Consider the following 27,175-nt stretch of genomic DNA (forward strand, 5'->3'; position numbering starts at 1 on the left):
TCAACATAAATTGGTAACACTGGGTGCAGTTATACGCCTTCTATTATTACACTGCATGCCTCACTTCCAGTTTTGACATCTTTTATTACACATGTTACAGCATCTATGTTTTCCTTTCATCTACGAGTTAATTTACAAGTGTCGTCTGGTATAATGTACATTGTAATGTCAATATGTTCTACGCGTGACACGGGAAAATATTTTGATTATTTCTGCAGAATAATTATTGTACTGTATTTTAAATTGTCCACCGTTTTCGTTACATGCAATTGTGTGTTTTATATTAATAACAGGTGTCAGCATAAAACGTAATTTATTTTCAGGTTATGAAATTCAATTGATGGAAATTAGTTGTATCTCGTTCAAACATTTTGGTTTCCTTTGCCCTTTTTGAATTTTGACGAAAAGTGGGGGAGGTTTTCCTATTTTAGTACTGATTAATTCGGTAAAAACCTTGTAATTTATCATAAATGCGTATTTTCAAACATCGCGAGTCAAAATGGCGGTACTTAAAGGCGGGAAACCAACTTATCGTACTAAACTTTGGATTAATTAGTTGAGTAGCTTTAGAAGATAAATAATTTAATCGATGGTTATAATATGGCACGACCTTTGAAAATATTATCTCTTTAGTTTGAATAAGTTTCTTGTACAGCCCAAGGTTTACTATGTCATATAATGTGTATCGCCTTTGTTTAATTCCAAATTAAATATTTTGATACTCTGGAGCCCTGCCAGTGGTTTATTGTATGTAGACAACTATAACCAACCGTTAATGCAGATTTTGGATCTTTTATAAAAGATAACAGAAAATGATATCAAAAGATAAATGCATGTTTTTGCAACCTTTTTGTCATACCTTAATTAGTTAAATTGCTTAAATTATATAAATGAATGTTGAGGCGAATGCCCTGTCTGATCACCATACGTCATTAAAATAGAGGATGAGTGTACATACTGTAAAATGTCAAGGACACAGAACATAAAATTCATTTTCATCAAGTCCGGCATCGTCTTCATGAAACACACACACACAAAATGTGATAATGACCTATTATACTGAAAAGAAATGATACACATTGTGACGAGTCCAGCTGCTAAAATTTTTCTTTTATAAAGTCGCGGCCATTTCATTTAAAAGTGAATTTCATCAAGCACCTAGAAAAATGGAACTTTGCATTAATATTCATTCTGTAGCGACAGACAGCTCTGCAAAATTTCATTACTATAGATGTGCTGTAACAAAGCTATGACAGAATGAATACTTGCCATTTCAGACTTTAAACGTTGATGCATACCGGCCCATTTCTTTGACATAACATGTCATTTTATCATGTCACCACGGTTGCTGTCTGTCGTGAGATACTGCTTCTAAATTTTGACTATGTTTTACTATTTTGTATTCTGACTTTGTTATTCAAATGAAGCCACCGGGTTAATGTACGACCACGAACATTGCGTGTGATGTGTATATATTCACATAAACTTGTTTTACGTTATAACTTAATCAAAACCATATTCTAATACAAAAATATTCAGAAATAAGACCGGCTTGACACTTCAGCAAGATGGTATATTGTGAAATAGGTCCAATGTACAAAGATAACCGTGACTTATTTGCCTGTGAATGGGTGTTGATATTCAGTGAGAATCGCAATTAAAATTTTATTTATGTCTACCCGAATCACCTAATAACCATGATGTAAGCAAAACTGTCTGTTTTTCCTAGCGAGACCTGAAATGAAACATGGTGCTTATTTGCATAAATTTTATGCATATGAATTAGAAAATCCCGTAAAATTGTAAAGGTGTAAAGATCCGATAACGTCGTGGGAGACACGTGGTATTGTACTGGGCTCAGTACCATGAACATTTTTCATGCTCTTGGTTGGTAGGGCCTGCCTCCACTTGCTCTGTTGACGATACTGCGCGATATAAAAAAGTGCGTGCATCCTGGGTAAAAGGACATCCCACGTAAAACAGAACCCCGCACCTCAAACACTGCTTGATTAGTTTTTTTGGCTATTTTTACGAACACTACAAGGAGTACCCGCAAACTATTCACCGAGCCGAAAAGCATCTCAACGTTACATCTATTGTTTAGTATAAATTTGCTCATTTTAAATTCACATGCACATATACATAGGTATACATCCTAAACTTTTCACGCATATACCAGAGTGATATGAATACTAATTATATATCAGGGATGAGTCATAATGACAGTGTATATACATAAATAGATCTTCCTTTTTTAATTGCTATTTAATATTTGTGCAATGCGAAATATGATATTCTTTAAAAGCCTTGTTGATGCATGTTTATAACCCTTTCACGTGTCGGCCATAAAAGAAACTGACTGCGTAATTCACACTTCTTAATAAGGAAAAAGGATGTAACTGATCAATTTTCGAAAACTGTCTTCTCTAAAATTGCATGAAAAGTTTTTGCTACAAAAAAAAATCACAAAAGTAGATCTATATTTAAAAGAAATAGATGAAGCAATGCCTGGCTATATGACAATTAAGACTTGTCTGAAAACATCACTTAAAAAATATGTAGCGTACAGTTTTTTTATATAAGTATAAAATATAGAATTTGAGAAAAAATGAGTCAAGCCAAGCGTGTGACATTTCATTTAATGGACAAAACATAGCTTCATAATGACTTGAGAAGTTTCTTTGCCGAAATATTTTATTTGTCAGTTTTATTAATAATTGCTTTTGAATTCTGTAAGATAAGAGGTGTTTTGCGATGTATTTAGTAAATACCGCGAGAGAGGTTTTCACATGAAATAGTCCGTCACGCATCTTGCAGCATATTGCAGCATCTTGTAATATGAAATTTTGACAGTATCTCTATCTTAACGACCGTAGGACGTCATTTTATTTTTTCTTCTTAGATACATTTGCCTTATAACACTTTCAAAATGTATCTTTTACTATTTTCAATATTGCACCAAGTAAAAAACAACAAAAAACATCTAAATTTATAAGTCTATCAGTTATTTTTTCCTGGGGTTTTCAAGCAGCTGTCCATGATTTATTAATAAAAGGTGTTCAGTCATACTCAAATAATCTTATATCTTAAAAACATCGCCACTTTTAGTAATGTGTCATTTTAAAACAAATATTGTAAAGGGACTAAAATATCACCTTGTTTCACGCCCCAACACGTGTATATTTAAATAGAAGATGATTTATAACCGAGTACGACCTTAATGACAGCAACTGCTGCTAAATTGCATGTAAAAACTCATATTCCTAAAACAGGACTTTTTTTTTCAATCTTAAACGTTTTTGTGACAGGAATATAATGAACAAGCGGGAGGATCGTTATCTGTTTGTATTAACAAAGGCAGTGCTATCAAATTTCGTTTATTTAACACCTTTTTCGGCCATTTTGCATCAATTAGTGTTATCTTTTTTCTCTTAATGGCCTTCGTGTAAGTAGGCCAGCATTGAACCACTGATTTAATTACAGCCTTTTCACAAAATTTCCCTCTTTTGCTTGTATTATGACAACGTTTTTAATAACAAGACCGTAGTACATTGGAAACCCATCAGTGTTTTTTCTCTAGGGACAAATTTAACATCCTGTATTTAAATGATATAGTTTCCATGTTTGTTTACGCACATTGATATGTTCGGCTTCAAAAGTTAAGTTGTTTGTTGTTGGTTTTTTTTCAATCAAAGAGTTGGAACGAATATTTCGTGTGTTTGTCCGGAAGATCGTTAACAAGTAGTTGAAGTTAGATCTGATCATTATCGCTGATGTATCTTGGGAGAAATAAAAGCATTTTCTGAGAAAATTCTGCAAGTTACGACTGAATTTAGTACTGTACATCTATCAGGTCAGCCACATATACATGATATATATTGTACATGTATATATACACGATAAGTCATTAACCCACATCTATATTCCCAGTCAGAGAGGCTAATGTATTCCTACATCAAAACAAAACGTCAAAACCCCTTGAAATAAATGAGGACATGCTGTCGGAAGTTTGTATATCAATTCACACCTTTAGATACAAGAGTTTGGTCAACTTAGTTACTAAACATTCATTAATCAATTTCATCCCATCATTATCAAAGTATTATTGCTTTGGCTCTTAAACCATGTCATTATTGAAAACGAAATGAATAATCTAGTACAATTTAGTGAGTCCTATACTTACAGAAAACGAATTTGATTATCGTCAGTCAAAGAGAATGTTTAGACCCAAAATAATCTTCCAGCCTGTATTCACGGGCCATTCCATTATCTCTAGGGCAGACAAGTCTTTCACTGAGTAGACAACGTCAGAAAATGGGTTGTGAGGTTGTCTCCGGGTCAAAAAACTATCCGAGATTCTGAAAAATAAAACCAAACTGACTAATGATTACCCCGGTCCTTGGTCTTAATGTCAAGGTTTGTTTTGCTAAAACAAAATTGCGACGAAAGAGTAGATATCTTTTACAAAGATTAGAATATTTTGAAACGTACAGAAAATGTTGTTTGGAGGAAAGTGTGCCGACAGGGAATGACACACCAGTTTAATACAGTAAATAACGGGACAAACCGTTAATCATATCTTGTTCTGTATTTCAGACCGCAAAGAAGCAGAAATATCGGTTCAGTTTCTTGGTGGATGAGCTCAGACGGACGGACAGTCTTTCATACAAGAACATTTTACTGCAATTCATCAACTGCATCATCATATATACAGACAAAATCAACGAGAGAATCCGAATAAGAAACGAATTCTATGGTAAGTACATGTATATCTAAAGATATCCCGTCTTAATCTACTCCGACAGCCCGCCCCCCGCAGCTTTCAATTTAGCATTTCCTATCTTTGCTCGTCTCTTAGAAATTCAGCATGCGAATTTTGTCTGATAATCAATTTGTCCTTTATTCAAGCTTAAATAGAACACAAATTGCAAAGTCAATGGCCAGAGAATTTTAATTAGTCCACACCTTGATTTATTCGAGTGGTTGCATGGATTTTTATGGTAAACGGTAATTTCTTTCTTTTGGGTACAAAATAGAACGTGGACAGAATATAAGGTATTGCATAATTATCACTGGGGATTTTAACATGAATAATTAGCTAAGAAAAAGTAGTGCGGAATTCGTTTCATATTCTGAAGTTTAACTATAGAAAAACTGTTGCAGTAAGCTAATTTCAACTTATTAAATAAACCTCATAATATTTTCTAACCTATCGATTTCAACTGTACTCGATCCAACCTTTTTCTTTAACAATGTTTATAAACAAAGATTAGCATAAGAAGTCGCTGCATTGCTGCCTACATGTGGTCAAGATATTTAAATATTGTTTTCTTTAGTAAATGTCCAGTCATTTTGTAAACACTAGATGTTTTCCTATACTAATGGACCTTTAACTTTCCGACATGTTCTTAACGGTTCAAGTGGTGATATTTATACATTGTACTAGCTAACTAGAGAAGTTTCTTCGTTTGGTAAAAACAATATTTTGGCTTTCGAGTTATTACAAACAAAATTAAGTGAAAACACTTGTAAAATTAGAACAACAACAAAATATTCCAACTACCACCATGTCGAATAGCTTGTTGTATATGAAAATAGAAGATACTATAAAATAGTTCAAAACAAGTCTTGTTAATCAGAAAGTAAATAGACTGATTATCAAATGAGTTGGCATTTTTTTCATTTTTTTTTTAAATTTTAATTTCCTTTGAAGTTTTTTTTATGATTTTCTTCTCCAATCATTTGAAGCGAAATTTAAGCGGATGAAAATTGAAAAGATTTTATCATTGTAGTTTTAGTTTCATTAATTCTGTTTTTAAAGTAATGGTTAGATGGTAATAAAACTTGGGGGTTTTACCCATATTCACAAGTATTACATATGCAGAAAAGATATAATTTCCTACATACAAAGAAATTTAAAACGTTACAAGTTCCCCATATATAAAAATGATTATGATAAATTAACAAATTATCATAACAGTTCATCATAAAATACATACAAAATGTCGATTTGTTTTTAAGTCGTAAATATGGTATTCGTGGACATAACAAGGTCAGTTGACAACATTTAAAGTAATTTACATGCAGTTATGTTTCAGAATGAACAATTCATCATCGCGAGTTATTTGTCAAACCAATTTTTGAGCACAATTTCTTCCGACCGAATTTGCAAAGCAAAAACATCAAAAATGTGCAAAATGGTATTAAAGGATGCATTTATTTTTAGCGTGCGAAGTTCCTTTCTGCACGTGCACCATGTACGTTTTTCAGACAGTTCATTTCAACCTTTTTATTTTCGTTTTCAGGTCTGAAGCTTCAGGAAGTGCTGAACCAGTTAAGGTGAGTTTTTCCTAAAGATAAATTGATATTTAAATCTGCTATTGGTGAACTGTTTCAGATAAATTTCGAACAAAGTTTGTGCACATGGCACTGTATAATGTTGGTTTATATCAGAAATTAATGTCTATTCAATTAAAAGATCGTACTGACCCATTATGTTGATACTGTAATGTTTATCATGTATTTATACAGACGCCATAAATACAAGACATAAACTCCCACGTTTATATGGTTGTTGAATAAATAAATAATACATAGCTTCAGTTCACTTTGTAATTGAACTTCCTTCAAATAGCAATCTGCGATACAAGTAAAGTTACACTTACATGTATATATATGTGAATTAATTCAACTATCTGTAATACATGACATACGACGGGGCATCTTTCCCAAGTCAAAGTATGACCCAGAAGTATCAGTTAATGTGACTTATAATATATATATAATTGGTCAATAAAATTAATATAATTTTTCAAATTTAACAAACAATTTAACATGGATTTTTGCCGATAAAGACACGTACGCCTCCTTCGTGGCTTTAAATAATGGTAAGTAAGTAAGTGAAGTAGTTGTAATTTCACGGTTGAAGAAAAAATTTAGCCATGAAATTTTAGGGTTTACTTATATATTATTCAAAATGATAGTTCACCATTATTCGTAAAAACTTCAAGGACTATAATTAGGGGCAAAGAATGCATTGGGGAAGATAATAACAAGAGTTTTATTTCTTTAATTGATACTGATCTAGGTCAGATGTAATCGGGTGAAAAAATTAACGTAACTAAACGCTAGTCAAGAATATTTAATGAAAGTGTGAGAAAACAAGTTTCATAGCATGTAAAAATTGAGAAGTGTTGAAACAATCGGAGAGGCAACTGTTCAGAGCGTATGCTCCGTAAAGGTTTCACTTTTACTCCTTTTAAACGTACCAGCTTGCCGGATTGTCTAAGGGTTGCTAACTGTTTCAGTGGTGCCTTTCCCAAATCGATGCCCTACAATGTTCTGTGTATATGCATTTTATGTACACGTGAATCATGTGCACAGCCATACATACACTGAGGCAGCGTTTACGTTTTGAGAAAGCTGTGTTCTGTACCATGTTACTTCACACCTGAAACTGAGACACGCCAAACATGATTCAATATCAGCTGATTTTTACGTGCAGACATGTAATAAAAAAGAGAATGTTTGATATGTTCATCTTCGTGAAACATTAAAATACATATGAGCCGCGCCATGAGAAAATCAACATAGTGGGTTTGCGACCAGCATGGATCCAGACCAGCCTGCGCATCCGCGCAGTCTGGTCAGGATCCATGCTGTTCGCTAACGGTTACTCTAATTGCAGTAGGCTTTAAAAGCGAACTGCATGGATCCTGACCAGACTGCGCGGATGCGCAGGCTGGTCTGGATCCATGCTGGTCGCAAACCCACTATGTTGATTTTCACATGGCGCGACTCATATTATTAGAAACAATATGATAAAGGAGCCAATGCAAACAAAAACAAACAAATACATCGAAAAGTTCTATGTAACTATAAAGAATCGAAATGTCAAGTTTTATACTTATTTCAGGTTTACAATATCACTGTAAAGAAGCCACAGACATCTGTCTGTTGATAAAACTCAAAACGGACAAAAACGCGTTTCACTGTTGATCTGTCGTTGCACATTTCGTTATCTATTCATTAAAACTTATATAATATTTCTAAAAACAGTCAGTTAATCAGCGTTAATCAGCATAATTTGTAGTTTTATGACTAATGTTTGTTACGAATCATTAAGCTCATATGAATTGAAGTCTTGCAGAAAACCTTTGGGTATTTTTGTAGAAAAATGATTAATACGGTAAGATAAAGGAAGTGTTTAACATATTTGACTTTTATCATTGATCAATACATATATTAGTGTATATTGAATTAGTTAAAGTTAAAAGTAGTAGTACAGGTCGTTTGAAGTAGGTTTTCTGACATATAGCATATATGAAATAAGGACTAGAGAAGTTTGGCTATACCTTTGAGCCAGGCAATACAGTTCTCTGTGTTTTTTCCCTTAAACCATGACCATTTAATTGTTCAAGGTTAATATTACATATTTCCGTATTACACAGTCAACATTCTCTCGTTCAAGGTCAATATTACATATTTCCGTATTACACAGTCATTATTCTCTCGTTCAAGGTCAATATTACATATTTCCGTATTACACAGTCATTATTCTCTCGTTCAAGGTCAATATTACATATTTCCGTATTACACAGTCAACATTCTCTCGTTCAAGGTCAATATTACATATTTCCGTATTACACAGTCAACATTCTCTCGTTCAAGGTCAATATTACATATTTCCGTATTACACAGTCATTATTCTCTCGTTCAAGGTCAATATTACATATTTCCGTATTACACAGTCAACATTCTCTCGTTCAAGGTCAATATTACATATTTCCGTATTACACAGTCATTATTCTCTCGTTCAAGGTCAATATTACATATTTCCGTATTACACAGTCAACATTCTCTCGTTCAAGGTCAATATTACATATTTCCGTATTACACAGTCAACACAGTCATTATTCTCTCGTTCAAGGTCAATATTACATATTTCCGTATTACACAGTCAACATTCTCTCGTTCAAGGTCAATATTACATATTTCCGTATTACACAGTCAACATTCTCTCGTTCAAGGTCAATATTACATATTTCCGTATTACACAGTCATTATTCTCTCGTTCAAGGTCAATATTACATATTTCCGTATTACACAGTCAACATTCTCTCGTTCAAGGTCAATATTACATATTTCCGTATTACACAGTCATTATTCTCTCGTTCAAGGTCAATATTACATATTTCCGTATTACACAGTCATTATTCTCTCGTTCAAGGTCAATATTACATATTTCCGTATTACACAGTCAACATTCTCTCGTTCAAGGTCAATATTACATATTTCCGTATTACACAGTCAACATTCTCTCGTTCAAGGTCAATATTACATATTTCCGTATTACACAGTCATTATTCTCTTGTGCAAGGTCGACATTTACAGAGTCGTCATTCTCTTGTACATGGTCAGTATTTCATATTTGCGTATAACGCAGTTATCATTCACTTGTTCACATCAATTTTTGTTCCTCTCTCTTGTTCAATGTTAATTCGTATTTAATATAGAGTCGTCATTCTCTTGTTCGAGGGCATAGATTCGTGCAGTTGTGCAAGATCATTATTTTTATAGTGTTTGCCCTTGACATGTATATACTTCCTTATTGTTTCGGAGGTTAGAATAAAATCATAAAATCAGAATCATGAATTGCGAAACGTATCCAGACGATCCTCGTAGTCATACAAGACAATGTCTGATATTGATTTCACCGTAAGGAAGGAAGATTCTCACGCAAGCTAATGTGTTCGAGGTGTGTAATTTATACAAGTCACAAACTATAATGGCTAAGCCACTAAAAGCATGTCTACATGATAAAATATATCACTTTCCCGCCTAAGCACGAAACCCTCGTATGTTTATTGAAATACATTATACAGTTACATGTGTTTGTCACTAAGTTATCAAGTTGTCTTTAATATAAAACACACCAAAAGATGATGATTTCTTTTTAGTAACGCTAGACAAGTATACGTTTGATATTTTCTGTATTCATTGAAAAGCATTAAATGAGCCGTGCCATGGGAAAACCAACATAGTGGGTGTGCGACCAGCATGGATCCAGACCAGCCTGCGCATCCGCGCAGTCTGGTCAGGCTCCATGCTGTTCGCTTTTAAAGCCTACTGGAATTGGAGAAACTGTTAGCGAACAGCATGGAGCCTGACCAGACTGCGCGGATTCGCAGGCTGGTCTGGATCCATGCTGGTCGCACACCCACTATGTTGGTTTTCCCATGGCACGGCTCAAATTAAATTTAACATCCTATCGCACAGTTATAATGCATCTTACAGCCATATAGTCAATGACGATCTCGCTAATGTACGTGCTGAAAATGCATTTATAAAATTGATTTTGATGTAGGTATCAGTTGCAGTTATGGCTAATGATTTTGTAATTGAAAAGAAGTTTCTACTTAATGACAAATATCACATTGTCTCATGGTAACAATAGTCTGTCAAAAATGAACAAACTGGTTAAATATTAGATTGTAACAGCTCAGTTTCAACAGAGCAACTGCAATGGTCCCGCCACCATTATTAACGACTTTTTAAAAATATTTTTCAGTAATATTTACTATTTATGCAGTTTGATAGTTGTTTACTGTACAGGCTTTAAAACGCAATTTGATTTACAAACGTAAAAATATTTTATCTTTATACAGGGAAATGAACTTATTTTGATAGTCTATATTCACATGTATACACGTCATTTCACTGAGACAATCTGACACGATAGTTTTTTAATTTAACAATAAAATGTCTGTCCAACCAGAAAATGCAATGTCATTTGTTTAAATTGATTTTTAGTGTGTCATATTATATTCTCTAAATATTGTAACAAAAAGAGCTTAATTGAACACTTTCTTATGTATTGATCTAACACTTGACCGCTGTTTGGATTTAAACAATGCCGTTTATGTATTGTGTTACTTATTGCAACTATTTAACATTCGTGTACTCTTGAAATTTCAACAAAATGAAAGTTAATTCCGCTCAGACAAAAGAATTTCTTGTAAATCATATAGAGCCTTTTTCAAAGGTAATTGGTGTCAATTTCTAATACAATTTGGCTCTTCTTTTGGTACGCACACAGGAATAAATCTAAACAAGATAAGTACCAAAGCCTCGCGAAATACAAACTAGACAAATTAAGGGCTTAGGAAAAATGTAGAATGTCTTTCCTGGGTCGTTTTGAAGTTTACCCCTCTCAAGTTTATTTGAAATATTCTGCTTCGGCTTAGTATCTTGAACTGATACCTGTATTGTAGCGTTAGAAAGAGCTTTCAGGCCTTTTACTATACAAGGAAGGGGTAAGATTTTGTCTAGACGGATACAAATCGGGCCTTTCTGCATAAAACATGAAAGTATTTTATTACAACTAAAATATGAACAATTAAACAGACTGCCACCAAGAAAAAAATACTTAATTTTAATAATATATTCTGTAATGATCAGATGTTTTAACTGTATAAAGTAGAGACCCAAACTCCTACACCGTGTTACTTCCCCTATTGTTTGACAGTTGGTAGAGACCGTACAATAGTCCTTCGTGTACTTTGATTTTAGTAAATATAGTGGTTTTTTAACAAGTGCACCGGTAGCGACTAAAATGTAAACAATGGTCATTGGAAAGAATGAATAACAGTCAAAATGCTAATGACTTCATGTGATACAGAACGGTTCGTAGTTTGTAACTGTAATTTCATATCGATTGAAATTATCTTGAAACTTGTAAAAATTATTGCTTAAATTTGGACAAAGCTCGCTGTCTTTGCCGGTCGCTTGTTCATATTATAAAATACACGTCTGAGAAATTTGGTCAGTTCTGACAGATTAAAAATTTTGGCAAAATTAGATTACATGTTTTCTTTACACGAAAATTACCGTTAGCTAATAAAGTCAATACGAACTGTCACAAAATAGTCGGGTAGAGAATAAGGGTGCACTTACACTGCCTAGCAATAGATACTGTTGTTATAGCGAAGTGGTAGAGTGTCTGCCTTACGTGCGAGAGGTCCTGGGATCGAGTCCCGGGCAGAGCTTAAATATTTGCATTCTGTAACGGCATGTATTTGACTGTTCAAGATGTTCTATATTTTTAGCGAACAGTATAATGGATCATTGTTCAGCAATCCAGATCACTGTTGAATGTAAAATGAAAAACACCCAAACTGAAAATATCCAAATTCGATGTTTCTGCATGCTCTACATGCCCAAGAAGAGTTACATTTCCTTGATCCTTAAAATATTGTAGGCCCTAAATATATTTTTTGAGAAGTATATGGACATTTAACTGCATTTCAAAGCTTTTTAACTTCATACTATCTCTACCTAATGATATTCCAAACTAGTTCTCATTTTTCGTCTGTTTTTGTCCTATATTACTCCACGTTCAGCTTATCATTAAAACTTACAACTATGTGTGGCATATATTTCAGGCCTCTAGGAGAGAAGGATCCGAATTTACAGGTTCAGTTCGATGTCTTTGATGAACACAAAGACAATGACGACGAACAGCTTCCTGGAGCCAAAGGAATAGATCTGAACAGCCCTCTAGATGTCTTTCATACAATTTACAAACAGGTGGGTGCATAACTTCAGGAAGAATTAACCTTGAGCCTGCTGGTGGCAAGTGATTTTGCCTTTGCGGTCCGTGCAGGCTGATCATGGTCTGCACTGTTCGCTATTCAGTTAGTAAATTTTCAGTGAACTCCCCTTTGAATAATAAGTGATACTGTCCAAACTGAATGATGGACCAGCCCATTTCAGAAATTTGGCAGGGTAAAGGTTAACTTAGAGGTGTGATACCATATCGATTTAGTGCGTTATTTGTTGTTTTCCCGCGCGTTCTTATCCACAAGGCTTACTTCCTTCCACTCTAGTCTTCTGGATAAACATATGCCCTAATGAGCATGGGAGATAGAGTGTTCATTAGACAAACTTGTCTGGGCTCATTCCGCAATAATTCAGTCAATGCTTACCGTCCTTGAATTATGAACAATCCAGTAAATAGAATAGCAATCATTTCATTCCGGAATGCCAGTTGTGTTTAGCACATCTTCTACAATGAAATCATTGGTAGAAAAGCAGGTTAATGCTTGTTGACAGATTTTTATATCTCTCAAGGTAAAATACCTTTAATTGAAGGCTGATCGTTGCAAAACCAAGTGTCATCATTTGAAAGGTCAGCTTCTTGTAAAGCAAGTGATGCAGTATAAAACATAAGACTTCGCGGAAAAGACGAATTATGGAAAAAGGTTACTTGTCAATGTTTATCAGCATTCGTGTCAATTTGAGAGGGATGTAAACAAAGACTTAACATGGTGTCAGAGTTTATCTCTGATGCTGTAAGAGCAAATTTTGTCATGATTTGACAACAGATGACAAAAAATAAAAACTACAGATACGATCGTTCTGTTGCCCACGCAGACTAGTCGAATATGTGTGTCTCTTCTTGAACAGATCGCCCTGTTTTAAGTCGGCTAGTATATCAATTACATGAACAGCTGTAATTAAAAAAAAAAAGATGGCAGTTGATTGATAAAAATGTTGATGAGCTGGCTAATTGCTCAAGGCAACAAACGTTTCTTAGCGGGCGGTAATTGAATTAATCGAGTATCAAAGATATTTATTGTAATTACATTCATCCTTTTTTTATTTGCTGACTCATTTTAATAAATTTGGACATTTTCTGTGTATGTAATATGACTTTTGCTTTTTTATTTATTTCAGGTGGAAAATACGCCACAGGAAATACATTTCCTTACGGTACTGCAACATTTATTGAAAATAGATACCAGTGAAAAGACAGCTGATGTTATATGGGATACAGTAGAATCTTTAATTAGCAAAGCAACTGTAATTGAATCTGTGGAGGATTCGAAAAAACTACTTCAGTCTTTCTCAAAGAAACTTGACAATAAGTGTACTTGTTCGTGTCACACGGAAGGTGATAGACATAGATTAACTTCTCCAAGAAGATCTTCCGGTGTTCAAGATGGCGGCGAGCAAGTTACTCGTATGACGTCACCTCCGTCAGCTCCAGCTGGTGGTCCTCCACCGCCGCCACCACCGCCACCTGGTGGCGGCGTCCCTCCTCCTGCTCCTCCCCCACCACCGGGAATAGGGGCTCCTCCGCCTCCCCCACCTCCTCCAGGAGTTGGAGCACCACCTCCGCCACCTCCAGGCGGAGGTTTTTTCAGCAAACCACAGAAGAAATTACCACAACAAAATACACCTAAACCAAAATCTAAAATGAGAACATTACAGTGGCAAAAAATTCCAGTAAATAAAGTCATGGGTAAAAACAATATATGGACCATGACAGGACAAATGTTCAATGGATATGTAGCAAAAATGGACTACGAACAAATCGAAGACTTGTTTGGTGTGAATAAAACGAAAACAAATAGCCAGGACGTCACGGATGGTTCAAGTAGCATCGAAAAGAAAAAGAAAGAAAATGCCGAGGTAAGCATTAGACAGATGGCCGTGTATATATCTTAGTTAATAATGCACCGATTTCATCAACCACATTTTAGGAACAATTTCTTTTAGCGTGCAAGTCATGTTTGGAGCATGATCCTTTCTGTCTGTAGTAATTAAATGAATTCAGCTTTCAATGGACACTGGAACTACAGGAGTGTTCTCCAAATTTCTTCATAATTGCCATTGTATGCTACTTAATTAAGAGATGATCAGGTAGTTAATCAGTTTAATTTTCACATGACACTAGCTCAGCAAAGCTGTACGCTAAGGACCATCTTTTATCGTGTACATAATTATCGTATCTTAATACCCGATAAAGTGACATTTCGTTTCAGGACGAATATTGGGGAATCACATACCCGGTATGCCTTACCAATGCATATGTAATACATGTCATAATAAGTATATACAGAAAGATGCAAGAAATATATATGTATAAATATATAATTATGTACTCATATGTTACATAATACATATTTATGGTAACAATATGTGTGTTAAATGAGTTATGTGTGGTTTAGATAATTGAGTAAGTACTGTAATCATGTCAATATATATTTATTTGTTTGTGTATCTAATGACTCTTTGATCGCTAACAATTTACGTTAATAGTATTGCCATACTTTTAATATCTATTGCTTCACAATGGTCAAATAGAAAACACAGACACTTTGGTATACATCGATAATAGTTGCCAAAATGCCATGTAAATGGCGATTTGATTGGGCAAGCAGATATTTCGTTTGAATTTTCAGCCAATCGGTTACTGCCTTTCTTTCTTTGTGTCAAGCAGTATGATTGGTTGTAATCTGATATTCCTGAAAGAACAGAAAATCGTATTGCTTGAAAAATAATTTTACCAGCATTTTGTCAAGAGTCTGCTAGAAACAATGTTTCTTATAAATATCAATCGTACGTTTGCACATTATATTGTACACGTGTTAGGCAGGGTGCACGGTATATATAAATATACATATGATTATATTTGTTGTACATGTAGATCGTCTGCAAATCCATGCATGGCACAAATAGATAAGTTTTTTTTTTATAATTGTACAGGGATTTCAGAAATGACACAGTTACATTTTATAATAATATTTAACGTTTTTATTACTGAATAATTATGACCCATTAACATATGCACTTAAATTGAACCTTGGTGCACAACTTATATTTCAGTGTTCTCCTTATTTCAACATCTGGGCGGAAATGTAATAAAATTGTAGAAAACAAATCTTTTAGGTATTGTGTAAACACTTAACAAATTGCAGGCTGGCGGTACACGCCAATTTATTAACAGGTTCAATTGTGAATTCATAACATTTGATTAAGTTGAAAGAAATTGCTCAATATAGTTGGACCTTTGTTAAAGAACGTTTTTGATAAATTTGAAATTTATGTAATGATATTTGCTTTGATTTGCAATCTAAATATCATTAAATTGAAGAATGTAGATGAATTGACAACTACTGTAAAGAAACGATTTCACACACATTTGCAACTGGGTGGTACGGTGTGTTAGAAATCAAAAGACCATGTATCACTGAATTGTACCAAAATATTCCTCTTGTTATATCTGCGTACTAAAAGTTAAACATGTCATTTTTAATAATGGTCTGTGACTGGGTTGTCCAAATATGCCATATACAGCATACGTTATTTTTTGTTAAATGTAAGAAAGTACTGAATGTTCACTAAAATTTACCACGAAAGCGATAAATAACGTTATTATTTATTAAGCTTACTTTTCTATTGTCATGATGCTGTTTGAAAAACCGTTAATCATAGCAAAACCTTTCAGTAAGTTCTTAAAATAAAAAAAAGATGAATAAAACAAACCTAGAATGCCCAAGATCAACACCAAACTTAATTAATAGTTTTAAGTACTACAAAAACCATAAATCATTCAGTTATATCCATTGTTATTGACTACCAGACTGACCTGGTTCCGGAGCGCCCACGCTTCTAATGGACTCGCTGTGTCTGTAATGGCTTTTACGACACATTGCTAGAAACACATTTGTCAATATACGCCTGTCTTCCTCACTGGACATTTATAAAATCCATTCTATCGACTGTTAGGAAAAGTTAGATAAACGTTATATTAACGAGGACGCAGGAAGCAATATCTCATTTATACAGTTACTGAAGTATTTGATTAATAACAATGAATTATAATGGATAATAACTGCGGCCATATCCGTATGCTTCACTGAGGGTGTTAACGAACAACTGTTTTAAATGTGCATAATTCCATCAAGAAATTTGCATGTGGATAAACAACAATAAGTTAATTACTAACTGAATAAGACAGTTTTATTCATAGAAGCATATTACATATCTAAAATTCAGAAATATGACTAATTTGGTCTTGTCTGTTTGCTCAATTTATTGTACCGTCCAGAAAAATCCAAATTATGTTACACATGCTCGAAATAAACGAAAGGAAAACATGAAAGATATATCATAACTAAATTTTTACCTGTTGTATACTCTTGTAGGTGAACCTGCTGGACGGGAAGAGGAGTTTGAATGTAAACATCTTCTTGAAGCAGTTTCGGATGCCAAATAAAGACATTGTTCAGTTGCTACAAGATGGACAAAGTGATAAATTCGGTGCTGAAAAACTCAAAAGTCTCCAAAAGATTTTACCTTCACAAGAAGAGGTGCTTTATTGTTTATTCTGAAATTAATAAAGATTCCAACTAAACAGATAAAGTGTGAACGAAATTATCACCTGTTAAGATGCTATTGAATAAGAAAAAAATGCAAACTTTGTAAGGGAAACAATAAACCAAGTTGTCTTGTACTTAAAAGTTTTCTTGTACATGTAGTAGCCGCCAGTCAAACATTCAGCTCGAAACTAAAAGGATGAAGGGGTTTTAGATAGTATTTTAGGTTCAGAACACACAATATTTGAGGCAGCTAAAACACTTCAAGGCATTTTTCTTATTTGTTGTATATACTGAGAGGCAAAAGAATGAAAATATTAACTGCAAAATCTTTAAATAAATTTTAAACATTTTCACGTAAAACAAAGTTATATGTTTAGCAAAGTTTTCACATTGAACACAAAGGAAATAGTGGCAAAAAACTAGCGTCCTGACAATATGGTTCAAGCTGGAATACAATGAGGCAGTGTTTACTAAGGCAAATATTGTCTAGAAACTGGACTATATATAAAAGCCATAACTATTTGAGCAAACAAGAAAAACACGATTTCGTAGTTTATTTGCCACTTCTGTCAGGAAAGACTTAATTGCTTTCATGTTGATTTAATTGATGTTGAAATATTTTTTGTCAATTCAGGTGGATCTGTTTCGAAGTTTCGATGGCGACAGAGCCAAATTGGGAAGTGCGGAAAAATTCTTCATGTGCCTTATGGGTCTTCCAAAGTAAGTTCAATGCAAGATCAACTTTTTATTATTGTGCTTTGACATTCATATTCCGCCATTGCATTTACGATTTGTAGTTTAATCTGTTTCGGAGACAGGCGGCAAGATTCCGGCAATTGTATAAGTGTGAACCCTCAAGTTAGGAGTTTGACTATTCATCCATGTTTTGTCTAATTATAAAAAAGCTGATAATCTTTTCCTTACACCAAGTTAAAACTCACCGACCTATGCTAATTTAATGTTGAAATAAACAGATGGTAAAGTTAATCTATTTTGACGAGACTTTTCTAATTATGCATAAAACTGCCAGTATTTGCATATAATGGCGATTAAACAACGCTGTACAAATGTTTTATTTTTTGTACAAATGATGAATATATACGTTTAATTAGTTTAAAATAGTTTGTAAATACATTTTTTCCAATGACCTTGTATGTTCTGTTTCAGCTATCGTCTGCGTGTTGAAGGTCTTCTAATTAAGGAAGAGTTCAACGCCAACATTGAATATATCAGACCCTCCATTGATTCTGTAATAGAAGCCGCAAAAGGTTAGTTTTCATGTATCAAATTTAGTTTTTATCAGAGGAGTATTTGAAGGATATAGTGGCTGTGTCAGGTCCTTTCCTTAAAGGTTTCTAAGTCAGACTACCTCATATAAGTATTTAACTATTTGATGTACATATGTGTCTGCATGTAATATAATCAACTGACTGAAAACTTCAAAATGATTTTGGAAAGACGTGAAATTAAGGTATAAAAAATTAAATACAATAAACAAATTCATAATGCTCAAAATTGTAAATTTTGTAAAAACTTCCTCGTCCATTAGTTAGGCATAGTCGAAGATTCAGTTAATAAAACACGTCAGCATGGCTTAATAATATATAAAATATTTTAATGTCGATCGTTGGGTTGTTAATTAAAACCTGTGCAAGTTTATTGCCAGTTTTATCAAATGACTTGTTTTTTTTGTGCATTTTGAAATCCTTGTCCGAACATCTGTCCCAATTTGAACATCAGCTCGGTGGATATGCAAATATTAGACTTACAATAACTTCAATACATTTCTGAATTAATTATTTAAACAAATTGATTGATATTCTAAATAGGAAAATAATCTATAAGAACAGTTTGTATTATGTTAATAAGTGAGCTGTCAGTTGTTGACAGTAAAATTTTACAAATATATGTCCCTGTTTGATAACAAATATGAAAGTATTGTAGCTATTCCACTGATTTCAGTCCAAAGTACTTCTGTGTATGTCGTATGGAAAGATCTTGATAATTCAATTTTTAAAAACTAGGTGTTAAATAAACATCTCTATGACGTATAAAATGTCCTGGATAAACGCACTTCTTACTCACGGGGTGAATGCGAAAGAAGTCTAAGTGCTTCTTTATCTATATGCACTTAGATCTGTTTTGCATTCATCCCTCAATTTGTTATGTTGCTGTTTATGTTCACAGAGAAACAAACGTTTCCGGTTTCGGTTTAGTTATACAATGGCTATGAGTCAAGTAAAAATAAAACAGCTTTTGTGTTGCACTTTGAAGCTTGTATGCCATTACTAGACTAAAAAATATTTACAGTAATGGTAATGCTCTACCCTTACTTTTTATAGGATAACAATGAATATAGTCTTTGGAATATTTTTAAGAACCTCGTACTGACATTATTATCAAAGAAAAAGGAATATAGTTACATGCATAGAAACCACGAGTAATGGAAAATGCCTTTGATATTGAAATAAAGCTTAAATGCCAATGCATGTGTGCGCTTTGAATGAATAAAATGCTTATTTACTTCAATATTAACAATAGCTAAACAATAGTGCACAGTACTTAATGTTTACATAATAAATTCTAATTACCAACAACCTAATATTAAGCGAACATAATATTCAATTTAACTCATAAAAGTGCCACTTATATTTCTTTGAAGACATAAAAAGTGTCCTGGCGTCGGTTCACTGTATATTTTGTACAGTGTTTTTGTTAATAAAATATATGTAACAAGTCATGAATCAGTTGAGACAAGTAGTGATTTTAATAGTTGATCAAAATGTTAAAAAGAACATGCATTATTTCATCAGTGTTTTTAAAATCAGTTGTGGGAATAAAACTTCTTGTTCAAAATGGCCCAATATGCCTTTGATGTTTTAAGTCCCAAGTGGCCGTTTTAGTGTGGTGCTTTATCAGTTTTACCGCGTTTGTCTAGTGTTCCCTTGGTCCTTTTTATGTGAGTGTTGTACTTCCAATACATGTATACACTACACTGCTGTAGGCTTTAGGGAGCTGCGTTCTTTGAACACGACTGTTTCTCTTGGATATCGTCGTTTATAAACCTGTGGTGCATTAGAAAAGCATAAAAAGTCATTTTACTAAGTGTTTTTTTTCTAAAAATGAAGAATAAAGGCTTATTGAATTTTATATTGACTATTACATATTAGCGAAGTCCACAAATCACCAATAATGATACAAACTAGACGATGTAACTCCAGTTCAAAGAGTTTTTGTGAAAAACTTACGAAATAAAGCGCCAATTTAACTTTTCAACTATCAATTTGCCCTATTTATGTATTTCATTTTGACTTTTCGAAAACTTTTTGTTGGTGAAATTAGATGAAATTGCAGTTTTTTTCATTGTGTATGATGCATGCAATGCTGTTATCTTTTAACATTTTTCTGTACGTGTGCCTAAATATGTAGGATGATGAAGCGGGAATGCAATCTTTATTTGAAATAGGATGTGAAATAAGAGTTAAGATCAAACAGAAATCTCCGATTTCCAAGAACGCAGACTCCCCGAAACATAACCCTACAGGCTTGTATATAAGGATATAATGTCGGTAAACAGTTGCACATACTTCATAGACGAAGCAAAACAAGTACCCATACTTCACCTCCCGCCATCTCCCCCCATACCGTCGCAAAACAAAGAGAAGATTTAGTAAAATGTTAAAAGTAATATATGTGACAATGGATACAATATGGTTTACAATGCCCCTATCATACTTAGAGCTTGTATAAGTTTATTGATACGTTTTGAGCATACAAAGTTATTGGCATGAGATAATGATATGTACAAAAGGTTATGAACTGTCCAAATGTATATTTGATACTTATAATTCAGTGAAATTTAGCTTCATCTGAGTACGTAAAGTTGAAATAAAATATTCTTACACCAGTGTTTTATATGTTTCAGACGTGAAGGAGAACAAGAATTTACACGAGTTGTTATACCTGGTACTGCTGGCTGGAAACTTCTTAAATGCTGTAAGTATCCTATGTTGCCTTTCCTTGATTGTTTTCCATTTAATTCTGCCTCATATTTATAAATGCCTTCAATCCAATGTTACGCTTCGTGTTTTTGCGTAGTTCCAAAACCAGTCTACTTGGTATGAATGCTTCCAGACCAGTGCTTCTTAGTGTAGATTATTGTTTGTGTCAGCTTTTTGTTCATGCTTTATTCAAACTTAGTTTGCTTTAAGCTTTTGAATTCTTTCAGAGAAGAATCGAGAGATTTTTCATATTACTCATTGACTAATCGGCTTCTTTGTTATTGATGTTCCATGTAAATTTCATGTAACGATTTTCTTTGCTTTTGGTCTCTTCAGGCCCTTGAGTGCTCCAAACTGTCGGGGCTAGTTTTAGTATATTCCTCTTCGTTTTGTCTGTTTCATGTTATAACTACTTCAACGCCTTTTCTATATTTGCCTTTCAATTCAGAGCTGTTGGTGTCAGACACTCTTGTTACTATGGCAGAGCACTGCTCTGCAACTCCCCTTGTCATCCTAGTAAAAAATAGATATAACGTTTTATTAGCTCATCTGATTTTTTGAAAAAAAATGATGAGTTATTGTCATCACTTGAGCGGTTGTCGGCGTCGGCGTCGGCGTTGCCTGGTTAAGTTTTATGTTTAGGTCAGCTTTTCTCCTAAACTATCAAAGCTATTGCTTTGAAACTTGGAATACTTGTTCACCATCATAAGCTGACTCTGTATAGCAAGAAACATAACTCCATCTTGATTTTTGCAAGATTTATGGCCCCTTTTGTACTTAGAAAATATCAGATTTCTTGGTTAAGTTTTATGTTTAGGTCAACTTTTCTCCTAAACTATCAAAGCTATTGCTTTGAAACTTGGAATACTTGTTCACCATCATAAGCAGACCCTGTACATCAAGAAACATAACTCCATCTTGCTTTTTGCAAGAATTATTGCCCCTTTTGGACTTAGAAAATCAGTTTTCTTGGTTAAGTTTTATGTTTAAGTCAGCTTTTCTCCTAAACTGTCAAAGCTATTGCTTTAAAACTTGCAACACTTGTTCACCATCATAAGTTGACCCTGTACAGCAAGAAACATAACTCCATCATGCTTTTTGCAAGATTGATGGCCCCTTTTGGACTTAGAAAATATCAGATTTCTTGGTTAAGTTTTATGTTTAGGTCAACTTTTTCTCTTAAACTATCAAAACTATTGCTTTGAAACTTGCAACACTTGTTCACCATCATAAGCTGACCCTGTACAACAAGCAACATAACTCTATCCTGCTTTTTGCAATAATTATTGCCCCTTTTGGACTTAGAAAATCATTTTCTTGGTTGAGTATTATGTTTAAGTCAACTTTTCTCATAAACTATCAAAGCTATTGCTTTAAAACTTGCAACAGTTTTTCACCATCATAAGTGGACACTGAACATCAAGAAACATAACTCTATCCTGCTTTTTGCAAGAATGATGCCCCTTTTTAGACTTAGAAAATCATGGGTAGGACAATATTTCTATTACACAAAAAAAAAATCAGATGAGCGTCAGCACCCGCAAGGCGGTGCTCTTGTTATGAAATAAGGTTAGACTTTAAACATAATTTATATTGACAGAAAGTGACATGTTCAAAAGTAAGTTAGACATATAATATGGTCAGAGTTAAAAATCACATATCTGTATAATTTTTTTTCACAAAATCGACTGACCTTTTTACATAGCAGTACATGAGATATGGTTAATTATCTGATACAGTTTATTCCTATGAATTCAATTTTTGTGTCCTTCAGTTTATCAAGGGATCATAATTGTTATATAAAAACGTCATGCGAAGACATTATTTTACGAGCTGTAAACTGTTTTTGATTTACTAATATTTTCGTATTAAAACAATGGTATTGTCTTAAATGTCATAGCAAACACGGCAATAAAACTGACTTTCATCTTCAAGGTCATCGTGATAACAAAAGATACATCTTTTTTTGGAAAAATGAGAAATGAACTATTATTTACCGGTTCAGATGTTATTTATTGTCTTTACCGCGAAATGTAAATTTATGATTTTTTTAAACAAAACAGCGAAAACCTCAGCGCTTTAATTAGGTCGAAATCGTGTGCAAGAAGGTTTGTACCACGCCATACGGCGTCCACATCGTAAAACTTCAATGTCAAAGTGGGCTGACACTTGACATGGTAATAAGTACATTTCATGAGCTAACTTCAGAATACTCAAAGTGTCTTTAAAAGGATATGAATAAAATATTTTAGTATTGTATGTGAAAAGTTCAATTATGTCGGTTAAGATCACAAAATAATCAATGAACATATACAATGTACTGCATTTTTGTAAGCTTTTCAATCATGTGCACTTCACTACCTAAACTGCAATGGCGTTTTGTTGTTAGGGGACTATAGTTATACATACTGGGTCATTGTCCATGTTTTTTTTTATCCTGCACCACTATATAGTATATAAAACTCCTTTTTTGCTTGACGCAAAGGTAAAGGAATTTGCTAATTAACAGAAAAGAATTTATCATGTGATTGAACAATGATTTCTGTTTCTTTGCAGGGAAATTACGCCGGAGATGCCGCTGGTTTCAAGCTGTCCTCACTCCTCAAGCTGACAGAGATCAGAGCCAATAAACCGCGGATGAATCTGATGCACTACGTTGTCATGGTAACGCACACTGTTATGTCATAAAAATAAATACCTTTGATATAAATACTCAAACAGACAAGGTCTTATATCGCATGCTTTGATGCTCATCACATTGAATGAAATTGATCAAATTATTGTAACCTGAGAAAGTGAATAAGCAAATTTTCAAACAAGTTAAGTTTGCACGCTGTATAGGTTTTCTCTGATCTCTTGGCATTTTGCATGATTTGTGGTTTGTGTATTTACATATACCTGTTTTTTCGCAAATAAACTTTAAGGAAGAAATAATAAATGCATGAATATAATTATTATCTATTTAGTTTGTTTGCTTGTTTGCAATGATAAAATATATACAAGGACATAATAAATAAATTATTGTCCAAAATAAATTGGAATTTGAAATAAAACTTTGTGCCAAAGGAATGCAATAACATCAAAATTGTCTCATTTCTTTATAAACAGAATAACAATATAGCCATTAATATTGTAATATTGGATCATCAGCGCATGATATCAAGTTAATTGTACTGTTTATTTGAATGCCCTTATGTCATATTTGTTTAATTACATTTTGCAGCAAGCAGAAGAAAAGAACCCTGCACTTCTTGGCTTTCCTGATGAAATGAAATTTCTGAAAGAAGCTTCTTTGTAAGTACATTTCTACTTCCAAAGGACATAGCCAATTGCTGCAAATGAGACTGTGTTTGCCTATGCAATTTTCAGTTAAATTGCAACGGCAATTTTACGTTAAATTGCAGTTATTGCTGTTTCATATTTCCTCTTTCATACCATTATCATATCTTCGTTCATTCGTGCATTTAACTATATAAATTTACAAATGTGTTTAAAGGAAGATGTTGAATATTCGTTCGTCAAATGTATGTAGGTCTGCATATGTTTGAAAATGCCTCTCTTAACCTGGATTTCAGTCAAGGTATCGCAAAATGCATTTTGATTTTAAGTTACAAAACATCACTCTTTTGCACTTAATTTGAAATGAAAATTATTTTTTGTAAAGCAAAACCTCACTAAGATAAGTGGCAGTTTAAGCTGATAGATACACCTGAGAAGGATGTGATATTTGTGGGACAGGTTAACACCTTGTAAATGCATGGCATGGCGAGTTACTTCAGGTTAACCTAGTGTGAAATTTGTCAATTACAACATCGCCATATAATGCTTCACTTCAGTTTTTTTCTAAAATGAAATATTCACGCCAAATAAATTTGTTGCGCAACGTCTGGTAATAAATATTTAATGATGGATAAAGAATACCTTTTCTCATCCTTGAGAATATTTTGTGAGGGTATAATAATCGGTGAATGGTAGTGACTGATGGTAGAGGGGGATGATCAGAAGATCTACCATTGAACAAAAATGTTTGGATCGTTTCAAAATTAAGGAAATTGTATACGACTATAAAATATCTCACTTTTATATATAGGTGTATACCTGTGATTCAATCTGTCATGTTCTCGCGTGAGTTAGATTCATAAGGAAGCTGGAAGCTGGACATTTAAGCTCAGTTTGTTCGATAATGTAAATTTAACACGGAAAATCACAGCTGGTCGGTTAGATTAGAAACTGTTTTGAACAAGAGACGTAATCAGTTCTGCATGTTGTTTCATTAGATAAAACACACTAAATGTGCACATTTTTATCCAAGACTGTAAATTGCACAAACGGGGCTTCACATCTGTACTTAACTGTAATGTTTTAGATCGGATATCAATATTTTTGGTCTGCCGCAGACGATAATTAAACCACAGCATCATGTCAAGCTTTTCAAGAGAAAACCCCACACTCTCCTCTTATAAAAACTTTGAAAATACCCCTATCAGATAAACGAGCATGAAATTTCTTATGTATTCCCCATTTCCCTTACGTCTTCTTACACATACTACACGCAAAATGTTAAAGAATTTCCCATTCCACATCAAATATAAGAACATGATTACCTCATACATTAAAACAAGCTTCAAGCGGTAATGGTGGAGACCTATCCTCAGTAGCAATAGGCTTAAGAAGGAATAGGGAGACATTTACAGGACAGGTATCTGTCAGCCTTAAAGCTTAAGATGCGTGAAATTTCACAGTCACGGAGATGTAAACCAGATATAGCAAGTCATACTGGTGATCAAAGAGTTACTTAAGCGACATTCTATGACCCACGGAGAAACATAATTACCTGATTGAAATCTGTAAACCAGTAAATTTACGAAATGTCTCTGTCTGGATCGTTTCGACCACATTAACACCATGATGTATCTACATTATTTGTTTTATGTTTTGGTACCAGATAGATTATTTTGAACTTTGACGAAACATATTTCATTCATTTTAAGCGGGCAAATTGGGAACAAATACGGAAAATGGTTGTCAGTCGCTTTTACAGTTTTGAATTTCTGTATCTACATTCCCACCAAAATTTTCTTGCTCGTTTCATCTTTTCAATTTTGTAACCAAAGATCATGAGAAGAATTGAGATATGGTTGCCTTTTTGTAAATTTAAACTAACAGAATATATCAGATGTAACATAAAGAAAACGCTTATACAAAAAATAGAGATACCACATTAACCAAAGTGTTGATCATCCCTTGCTTTTTTTTATTTCAGGGCCTCTGTCGAGAACCTCACGTCAGATATAAAAACATTAGATGAGAAGCTGGAAAGGATAAATAAAAACATCGACTCTGTGGGCTCAGACTTCAAAAGACAAATGGAAGGCTTCTTGAAGGTAAATAAAATACTGTCGTTGATTAAGTAAAATCAGTTAAATATATAGATTCAGTAATCGACACGAGTTTTTGTTTGTTGCATTAATACGATTTCTGATATCACTTACATTCACTTTATATTAGGTGTTTAAAACAAGTCTACCTATTCTGCATTGAATATCGTACTAGTTTTGATTAATTTAGAAACAGATAACTGTAGTCGCTTAAACATTATGAGTTACTTCCCTCTTACAAATATCACAATAAACTTCGTGAAAATAAAGGAATTAATAATTGCATAATATAATAAAGTAACTTTTGGGCAATATACTAGTACTTTATCTCTGTGTAGCAAAACATTAAAAGTACACAAGGCTTTTGAAACATACCTATTGAAAACTACGTTTTAAACTAAAGTTTATTTTCGTCTTGCAGTCGGCCAGGAAAGAGATGTATAATCTGAAAGAAGATCTCAAGGATATGGAAAGTCTCCGTTTGGAACTTGCAGACTTCTTCTGTGAAGACGAGAATACCTTTAAACTCGAGGAATGCTTTAAAATACTACAGACCTTCTGTGATCGCTTCAATAAAGCCAAGACTGTAAGCATTACCTTATAAGTTGGGGGGTTACTATTGCAAGAA

The 27,175-nt window shown here is 33.6% G+C and overlaps 1 protein-coding gene across 2 annotated transcripts in view; it reads left to right on the forward strand.

Moving 5' to 3' along the window:
• Positions 1–27,175, forward strand: part of LOC123557902 (formin-J-like) — a 62,963-nt gene that overhangs the window by 29,106 nt on the left and 6,682 nt on the right. Inside the window, exons 3-15 of one of the 2 annotated variants that reach the window (XM_045349677.2) lie at positions 4,597–4,756; positions 6,306–6,339; positions 12,444–12,588; positions 13,738–14,475; positions 14,829–14,855; positions 16,995–17,159; positions 17,803–17,888; positions 18,336–18,436; positions 21,094–21,164; positions 23,726–23,833; positions 24,393–24,463; positions 26,433–26,553; positions 26,969–27,133. In XM_045349677.2, the coding sequence (XP_045205612.2) occupies positions 4,597–4,756; positions 6,306–6,339; positions 12,444–12,588; positions 13,738–14,475; positions 14,829–14,855; positions 16,995–17,159; positions 17,803–17,888; positions 18,336–18,436; positions 21,094–21,164; positions 23,726–23,833; positions 24,393–24,463; positions 26,433–26,553; positions 26,969–27,133 (1,992 nt within the window). The remainder of the gene's footprint in view (positions 1–4,596; positions 4,757–6,305; positions 6,340–12,443; positions 12,589–13,737; positions 14,476–14,828; positions 14,856–16,994; positions 17,160–17,802; positions 17,889–18,335; positions 18,437–21,093; positions 21,165–23,725; positions 23,834–24,392; positions 24,464–26,432; positions 26,554–26,968; positions 27,134–27,175) is intronic. The other variant, XM_045349678.2, reaches the window with a different exon arrangement.

This window comes from Mercenaria mercenaria, chromosome 5 (assembly GCF_021730395.1).
Source record: "Mercenaria mercenaria strain notata chromosome 5, MADL_Memer_1, whole genome shotgun sequence".
NCBI classification, from domain to species: Eukaryota; Metazoa; Mollusca; class Bivalvia; order Venerida; family Veneridae; genus Mercenaria; species Mercenaria mercenaria.